The sequence below is a fragment of the Neltuma alba genome, unplaced genomic scaffold (assembly GCF_004799145.2).
Source record: "Neltuma alba isolate B1F8T4 unplaced genomic scaffold, ASM479914v2 tig00013042_pilon, whole genome shotgun sequence".
NCBI lineage: Eukaryota > Viridiplantae > Streptophyta > Magnoliopsida > Fabales > Fabaceae > Neltuma > Neltuma alba.
This window is the reverse complement of record NW_021637386.1, coordinates 81519-91472: the sequence shown is the minus strand read 5'-3', so window position 1 is coordinate 91472 and position 9954 is coordinate 81519. Positions and strand designations below refer to the sequence as shown.

General features: G+C 33.9%; 1 protein-coding gene across 1 annotated transcript; it reads left to right on the top strand.

Moving 5' to 3' along the window:
• The first annotated feature begins 4972 nt into the window (after positions 1-4972).
• LOC114733929 (65-kDa microtubule-associated protein 1-like) lies at positions 4973-9511 on the top strand. Its single transcript, XM_028921415.1, has 10 exons — positions 4973-5081; positions 6213-6306; positions 6390-6593; positions 6726-6983; positions 7070-7285; positions 7530-7685; positions 7774-8085; positions 8235-8322; positions 8664-8812; positions 8904-9511. The coding sequence occupies exons 2-10, from the start codon at positions 6235-6237 to the stop codon at positions 9207-9209; spliced, it is 1761 nt and encodes a 586-aa protein (XP_028777248.1). The 5' UTR covers positions 4973-5081; positions 6213-6234; the 3' UTR covers positions 9210-9511.
• Positions 9512-9954: the final 443 nt, after the last annotated feature.

Here is a 9954-nt window from a genome sequence, read left to right as displayed (position 1 = left end):
AAAGAAAAAAACTTTGGCACGCAATTAGATGTAATACGTATTGAAATTTTTAATAATCAATTTTAATTTTATTGTTAGTGCAAATTATGAGACTTTTAATTTACAAAAATTACTTTAGCGTTGACTATAAAATAATATATTGCCGTGATTTCTAAAAAATTATACTATCTCATATCTTTAATATAATAGTTATATAATTATTTATAAATATTAAGTAAATTATTTAAGTTAGTTATTTGTAATAAATAGGTTGTTACTCTTTTTAAAATACCCTTAAAAATCATATATTTGGGAATGAAAATCATTTAACATGTTCATCACTATTGGAATTACTTTGAAATAAATAAATAGATTAAGTTTTATATTTAGATCAAATTAAATTTTTAACTTATTTATATATTTAAGAAAGGAGATAATATGATCCATTACTCTGCAATTTTTAAAATGTTTATAAATCTTTGAAATGTTTACGGCAAAACATACACAGGAAACTTTTTTTTGGGTATATAATTATATAAATAAAAAGAGGGACCCCTATTTATACTAATTTGGTAAAAAAAATAGTAATTACTCCATAAGATTGAGAATAAGAATGAGGACAGCTAGGATAACGACATGGGTTCGCTGTCTTATAGTTATGAGGGCCACCGGATAGGTGGGGCCTGATTCGCACGTGATCTTCGAAGCATAAGGACACGCCACGAACGTCCCGTCTCATGTGAGACAGCGACCCATTAGTCAAAGTACCCTTTAATTAAATCAACATTTGATATGCTCACTCAACCACCGTCCATCTGTTGAATAATTACGTAATTCCTAATTCCTATTTTCTTTATAAACTATTATGCCGGTACCTAATATTAAAACTTGTTTAACTTTTATTTTAATTCTAAATATAAGATTTTAATTTATTTATCTCTTATATTTATTTTTTTAAGAAACTATTTACACTATTTTACAATTGATAGTTCTAGCTACTACACTTGATTAATGAGAATATTTAGAAAATACAACACCTATTTGTTACAAATGACTAACTTAATTAATTTTCTTAATCTACTCAAATTAGTCAACTAGCTTTATATTAAAGATCAGAAATAGTAATTTGGGATTTTTTTTAACAAACTACTAGCTCCAATTCTTAATAAAAAGAGCTAATTAACTAATTTGAATAGATGAAGAAAGTTTGTTAAGTTAATTATTTATAATAAATACTACTTCCAGTCCTAAATATAAGAGCTGATTAAGTAATTTGAGTAGATTAAGAAAATAAGTTTAGTTAGTTATTTGTAATAAATAAATGTTGTCTTTCCTAAAATATATTTGCTAATCAAATTTATTAGCTAGAACTATCATTATTAGAAGGATTGTTTTAGAAAAAAATAGGTAAATATGAGAAACAATTGAGATATTATATTTAAGATCAAAATAAAAGTAAAATAAGATCTTATATTAAGGATTGGAGGTAGTAAGTGTTATCTTTCCTAAAATACCTTTACTAATTATGTGTATTATATAAAACTATCATTTAATAGAACTTTTAACAAATGTAACTATTACAATGAGTACTTTTAAAAAATAAATAAAATTAGAAACAAAATAAATTATGGTATTATAGACTAAATTAAATATGAAATTAAGTCAGATAAAAGGAGGTAATATCTTTTTTGTTTTTCATTAAAAAAAAAACCACTCTGGCATTTGTGTGGTGCATGAGCGGACTTAAAACCAATCCAACGAATTCGAGCTCATGTCAACTAAACGAAATAAATTATTTTAAAGGCTGAATTTAGTTCTCAAAACATACACCTAACAAAAACAGCTACCAGAGGGGCTCGGGGGTGGATTTGATTCATACGTAGGAGATTTAGGGGTGTGTTTGGATGAAACCAAACCGTGGTTTGGAAAAGTGATTCTGGAGAATAGATTCTGTGAAGAATAGATTCTGGAGTAGTGATTTTGAAAAGTGAGAGTGTTTGGATAGTTGTTATCAGAAGCACTTTTTATATACACAAATTACTAAAAAAAAAGATATAAGTTAATATGATAATTACAGAAAAATAGATTTTATGATATATTTTAATTTGAAGGAATAAAATTATTAATAATATATTTTTTACCAACATAATTAATAATACATAAGATAATATAATTAATAAATAATTAATATGTATATATATTTATAAAATATAAGATTAAATATGTTTATAAAAAAATATGTTTATAAAAAAAATAACAAGATACATATCCTATAGGCTCTCACACTCTCCCTCTTTTCTCCAAAAGCAAAAATTTTTTGCTTTTTCCAAAACCATGGTTTTGGAGTCAAAACCATGGTTTTGACCCAAAACCATGGTTTGGTTTTTGGGATGACTGTTGGGTAGTTTTTTATCCAAACATGGTTTGGATCCCCAAACCATGGTTTGGGCAAACATCCAAACGGTGCCCTAGAACGTGGAAGATGATTGTCTTGCAAGGAAAAAAAGTTAATACCATATTTAATCTTTAAATTTTATTTTATTTTAATTTTAATTTCTAAGATTTAAAATCTGTGGTCTTTGATCTATAAGATTTGGCTTTATTTTGATTTTGCTCCTTATTTCAGAGATAAAGATGCCATTCAAAGGACTAAAATTCTTTTGACGGATCAAATGACATCAAATTTTAAGAAAGAAAATTATTAGTTTTAAATTTTAGGGGCTAAAATCAAATTTTAAGGATTAAAAATGATATTAATCTAAAAAAAATATTGCCTCTTTCCTTATGAATTTCAACATGTGCTTGCAAGGCATCTCAAAAATATTCTTCAAGTTGGCTCATTTAGGGCTTGGTTGGAATAGTTTATAGACAGTTTTTCAATTGTGATTTATGAAATACGAGATAAATATATAAGAAGAGTTTTGTCTTAACTTGCGTAAAATGTGTTTATAAATATTTCTAATCAAGAATTTAGACAAGCCTTTAGTTTTCTTGTGTTTTTCTTTTCCTTTGTATTAAAAAAACAAATAGTGACTGATAATTAATATTTCTTTTGGTTCTAAATATAAAAATCAATTACAAAATTTACTTTGATCCAAAATGTAAAGATCCAAAATTACTCCTTTTTTTAAATTTATATTTTTCTCAAATTATTTTTCTCATTTGAACATATTAAAAAGGTTTCCATCAATAAGCAGTGTCAATATAAATCATGTTAATACACATCTTTTACGCATAACTAATTTAACAATTTTCTCAACCCATAAAAAAATACTGTAGTGGTTATGTATATGGCTTTATCAATGACTAAATGGAGTGTCTTTCAGCCATTTTCAACCAGAAATTTAATACTCCTCCGGTCCTTAATATAAGACCCATTTAACTAATTTGATTAGATTAAGGAAGTTAGGTAAGTTAGTTAATTATAAGAAATGTGACATGTTTTTCCTAAAATACCATAATCATCTTTCTTAATACCTCATCTTCCTCTTCTACTTGATTATGGTTGAGGGAGTATACATAGGGGTACTTTAGAGAAAATTGATAAATATGATAAGTGGGTCTTATATTTAGGACCAAAACCAACTCAACAATTGGGTCCTATATTAAGGACCGGAGGAGTACTACTACGTCCCAATTAATGAGTAGCCATTAGCCAAAGAGCTGCACAAGCTTAATTATGAACTTCCATCAATAACTCTCACATGTTCCCATCCATTTATAATAGAAAGTTTAACAATCATTTATATATACAAATTAGATAATATTTTTCTAACGAAAATTAAGTTAGCTGTGACAGACAATGCTGAATAATCGAATATCAACTAAATATAAAAAATTTAATTAGTTATTGACATGTCTATGGCAGTTATTCCAAAGATATGTATTTATTTTGGGTTTAATTAATTTAGAAAGAGTGTGCTAAAAATTCCTCCCCTCAATCAAATTATTAGTAAGCATATTAGTGGGAGGGATGTTTCCAGTTTCCACACCCAAATTAATAATTATTCTTATTAATGGGACCATATATGGCAAGGCTAATGGTAATAATAATTGCTTTACAAATATATCAACCGGCCATTATAATAATTTGCCAATAATGAAAGCACACGTACCCTAATTATTAATTATGGTCAAAAACCTCTGTTTGGGAAGCTCCGTCATTGCTCATTCGGACACACGTCTTTGATTCCTCATCACCACGCTCGCTTGTGCCTTGCTCCTTATTCGGGTTATGCTTTGCTTTTTTGCCCCTTTTATATTATACTGTATTAATTAATTATGCCAAATTTAATTAAATGCATGCTTTGGCGTTGGCCGTTTCCCCCTTTCGTTCTATTTATTTACACCATTGCCTCGTCCTTCGTGCAAAACGCTGATACATTTTCTAATCATAAAATTTATTCATTTAACATTCAAAATAATTAAATATAAACCAAAAATTGATAACTTTGATTAAAATGGATGATTCATAGATTTTAGTTTTACTCCAATTCTTTGTTTCACAGTTTTCTTAAAAAAAAATAAATAAACCATATTATTTCAAAAATTATAAATAATATAAAATAATTTGTTAAAAATATATTTAAAGATATTATTATAATTATAAAATTGATAATTTATATTTGGTATTTTTTCCCTAAAAAACGAGCTGCAAAATAATTATTTTCACATGACAAACCGTAGGAGGGAGAAAAAGGTAATTTCAATACTTAGATGGGCATTTGTTTTTCTGCGTCGGAAAGATCGATTCACATGGGCACTGACACAGTCCACACACACGATTCTACAGTGTCATTTCCGTAGTTAATCACCAATAGGAGGGCAATAATGGAATTTAATGACCGAACAATCACAGATATAATAGTCTTCGATGGTCCCACAACTCCATCCATTTTCCCTGCACACTGCAATAATCTCTTCACTATCCCTCTCTGTCCTTTGCGTCTTCTATTGTACACACACTCACTCTTTCTCTCCCTCCCCCCCCCCCCCCCCGGTTCTCACTAACTCGCAGAGACACTGAAGGCGAGAGGCTGCTTAGATCTGTGAAACACAGAACCCTAAGCTCGAAGGACGATCTGTGTAAAGCATTTTAACAGGTTTTTTACTTCTTCCCTCCAAATGCAGCTCTTCCTCTCGCTGCCTTTGATTTTTGGTCGGTTCTCGTTGTCTTGATCTACCATGCCCAGGATCTGGTTGTTTCATAAGAGTTCTAATTGCTTCCTCTGTGAGCCTACACTATGAACTTAACGCCTGATCATGCATTATCAAGGTTGTTCGAGATTTCTGTCGTCATTGGCTGTGAAGGTCACTGTTTCTTGACAGTGAGCTTTCTTAGTATTTCCTATGAGGTCGCAATCCGATTCTTGGTGATTGTGAGTTTTCACTCGGTCAATTTGTAATCGCTAAGGAAGCATTGATCTGTGTCTAGTTTTTTTAGCTCCCCGGAGTAGAGTCCTTCTTCACTTCAACATCAAGCATTTTCCTTTTCTACTTTGGTTGAGGTCTGGAAATTTGGGGGACTTTAGAGATTTAGAATTAGTTTTGCTTGCAACGCATCGCATTTTCTCCAGTATTGCGGTGACTTAACTGGCGGTTGTACTTTCGGTGAAGTGAATTCATTTCGTTGTGATTCTCTCCGTATGAGATTGATCAAGTAGATTCACTGTTCTTTCATTTGTTATACTTATAAGCTGACCGGAGTCTGGATCTGGTAAATCGACGGGACATTTGCTCAGTGTATGCCTTTTTTTTCTGGTCTAAACTCAGCGTGTACAATTTTAGAATTTCATCAAATCGGCGGGGAAATTTTGGCGTAACTTCTCGGTGAAGTTTTCAACTCATCGTTGCATCTATTTGGATGGGTAGTACATGGCGCATGAGTTCGATATTAGCCGTCAGGCATTTAGAGCTCACTCAATATTTATCAATGTGTAATAATTTCTGTAGTTCCGTTCTGTTTTGGGCTTTCTGCTTTCCCACGAGTATTCTTTTCATCTTTCAGTAATCTTAAGACTTTCCCTTTACTACTACTACTCTACTTCTAGAGTTCAAATACATGTATGCCTTTGTTTGCTTTTGTTTGGCCTGTTCGATTATCTTGCGTGCCTGTCATTTAGTTCTGTTACGTATTTATCATTTTAGCTATTTCCTCATGTTCTTCAAAAGAGATATTCATTTTTTGTCTTGAGTAGAAGGAAAGAATTTCTTATGATTGCTTCATGTTGCAGGTTGGGTTTTGCTGGAACTTCAATGGCAGTGACAGATGCACAAAATCCTCTTGTTGGAGAAACTACCTGTGGTTCGTTGTTAAAGAAACTGCAGGTAACTTTATTCAGCTCTTTTATCTACGTTGCTGCAGATGCTTGTGGTGTACAGAACAGTTAGGTTATTTTTATGTACTGTAGGAAATATGGGATGAGGTTGGCGAAAGTGATGAGGAACGAGACAAGATGCTTCTTCAGTTAGAACAAGAGTGCTTGGACGTATACAAGAGAAAGGTTGAGCAGGCTGCAAAGTCAAGGGCACAGCTGCTGCAATCCTTGTCTGATGCTAAACTTGAGCTTTCTGGCCTTCAATCAGCCCTTGGGGAAAAAAGCTTTGCTGAAATTGTTAGTAATTGTTGGAACATATGTTTCACAAGTGAAATTATAGCTTCTAAATGCATTTTAAATGGTGCAGTTTTTATCTATGTTGAAAAGTAGTAAACTAATCTCCTGTTCATGCTCTTGGTTTGATCACAGCCTGAAAACACTTCTGGAACTATCAAGGAACAGCTTGCAGCTATAGCTCCGATACTTACGCAGTTATGGGAGCAAAAGGAGGAGAGAATAAAGGAATTTTCAGATGTGCAGTCACAAATCCAAAAAATATGTGGAGAAATAGCTGGGAGCTTAAGCCTTGGTGATCAAACAGGAACACCTGCAGTTGATGAATCTGACCTGTCTCTGAAGAAGTTAGATGAATATCAATCTCAACTTCAAGAACTTCAAAAGGAAAAGGTAATTCTTCTACACTGCCAACTGATAAATCAGTTAATCATAAATTTGAATACCCAAGTTGATTCACTTAACATCGCATCTGGCAGAGTGATAGGTTGCACAAAGTTCTTGAATTTGTGAGTACAGTGCACGATCTTTGTGCCGTTCTTGGGATGGACTTCTTCAGTACTGTGACTGAGGTTCATCCAAGCTTAAATGATTCTACTGGTGTTCAATCCAAAAGCATCAGCAATGACACCCTAGCTAGACTGGCTAAGACAGTGTTAACGCTCAAAGAAGATAAAAAGCAGAGACTGCACAAGGTAAAGCATTGGATCCTGTATACTCTTTCTTTTTATGTTACCACCTTAATTTATGCTTTTTAACTCCTACTGTGGTTATCAGTGTACGTGCTTCAGAGGTTACTAATCCTGGAAAACTATGAATTTATTTTTGTGCACATCATGGTTTTTGTGAAATTTCCACTTCTGATTTCAGTCGTTGGAAATGATATTTAATCCTTCTTGACAATCTTCAGTCTGACTTTGACCTGTGTATCCCTTGCAGCTCCAAGAATTAGCTTCTCAGTTAATTGATCTGTGGAATTTAATGGATACTCCTCCAGAAGAAAGAAGACTATTCGACCATGTTACTTGTAATATGTCAGCTACTGTGGATGAAGTCACTGTTCCTGGGGCCCTTGCTTTGGATCTGATTGAGCAGGTACATAAGAGCTACTGAATTTGCAGATTGGGACTATTAAAATGTGCTAACATATAAGGTTCCCCCCCCCCCCCTCCATTTTATGTAGGCTGAAGTGGAAGTTGAAAGACTGGATCAACTGAAAGCCAGCAGGATGAAGGAAATTGCTTTCAAGAAGCAAGCAGAACTTGAGGAGATATTTGCCCGTGCTCACATAGAAATAGATCCAGAAGCTGCTCGAGAGAAAATCATGGCACTGATTGATTCTGGAAATATTGAACCTGCTGAATTACTGGCTGACATGGACAATCAAATAGCACAAGCAAGAGAGGAAGCTTTAAGCCGAAAAGAGATATTGGATAAGGTTGAGAAATGGATGTCAGCGTGTGAAGAAGAGAGTTGGCTTGAAGACTATAATCGGGTACTTTTGATTTCCCTCTTTATTCTATCTGTGGAAAAGTTGTTCGATTTTACCTCTAGTTTTGATGGTAATTTATAATCTTTGTCATAACATGTAAAGATCCTTCGTCTTTTGGAATCTCATTTTACCCTCACTGTTATGCAAAACAGGATGAAAACAGGTATAATGCAAGCAGAGGTGCACACTTGAACCTTAAACGTGCAGAGAAAGCTCGGATACTGGTCAACAAAATTCCAGGTAGACTTGTTGGATGCGGTTGCAATAGCCTGCAGAAAAATGTTATCGCTAAAATTGTTCTTACTATTTTCATTTGAAATTTGAATGGGATGATAATTAAAGTTAAAGATATCTGATTGCTTCTAAGATTTATACTTCTTTATTAGAGTTTAATAGGCTGTCATTGGTGTTGCATTTATTCCATTTTATGGAAAGTAGTTGTTCAATTACGCTGTAGAAGGAAATAAATGAATGTCATCTGTGCTTGGCTGACAAGATGTGAGTGTTCATCGTGGCATGTTCTCTTAGGCATGCACAAGATCCTGGATTTACTAAATTCCTTTTCTTGCGTTAAATTGCAGCTTTGGTTGACACATTGGTTGCTAAAACTCGTGCATGGGAAGAAGATCACGGCATGGCATTCACGTATGATGGTGTTCCACTTCTTGCCATGCTAGAAGAATATGCCATGCTCAGGCATGAAAGGGAAGAAGAAAAACGCAGGTTAAGGGTATGTCTCCATGACCAAAAATAATCTTTCAGGTCGGGCCTGTTTGCAGTTTGATCTCTTGTTTTGAAATGCTCTCTTTGGCATGGTGTAGGACCAGAAGAAGCATCAGGATCAGCAACACACAGAACAGGAAGCCATCTTTGGTTCAAGACCCAGCCCTGCTCGACCAGTTTCTGTTGGGAACAAGAAGGTAATAGGACCTCGCACCAATGGAGGAGCCAACGGGACTCCTAGCAGACGGCTATCTCTCAACTCTCATCAGAACGGAACACGGTCCTCCAAAGAGGGAAAGAGGGATAATACCAGACCAGCAGCTCCAGTGAATTATGTGGCCATATCCAAAGATGATGCTGCTTCCCATGTCTCTGGCAGTGATCCAGTGCCGACCTCACCTTGACGACGACGAGATCTGTATTCCATTCAACCCCATATAATTGCATCTTTGTAGCATGATCATATTACTAGTTGCTGCTGTAGGAAAAATATAATGCGCCAGCAAGAATTAGCGGGAGAGAAACAATTACTAAGCTCTGTGTATGTGGTATTTGCCATTTGGAGGTTTTTTCAGTACATGTTTAGCCCCTTCTACTTGTTTCATTTGTCTCCTCCGGCTTTTACATCGACAAGTACTTGACCTGGCGGAACCTTCCGACCACTCCTGATCCTTATCTCAACCAAAGCATTTAATATACGCACAGCTGTGAAGTAGTGAAATCGTCTTTTAGTTGTGCATGGGGTCCATAAAACGACGTATCACAATGATATCGATCATTTGGTGGGGATATATTGATCAGTTTATATTGCACCTGAATACCTGATGCATACTTAGAACCCAAAATGGACGATTTTTTTTTTTTTTTTTAGTTGGCCAACAACTCCCGAGACGATTATTCATGTTATTTCTGTCAAATTGCGGTCAATGGGTTTCTAAAATGTATGCTTAGTAGCTCAGGTTGGTATGAATGTACAATTTTTATGCATGAAGCAAATGTAGTCTGTTCTTTATTTTTAACATCTTGAACTTGAAAGACATTAGTCTCCACTATGGGAAGATGCTCTAGCGTCATTTTAGATTGTGATATATTTTTTATTCCAAAGAACGAAATAGCTTGACAATACCAGTGTGATTCTTGTTATTTGTT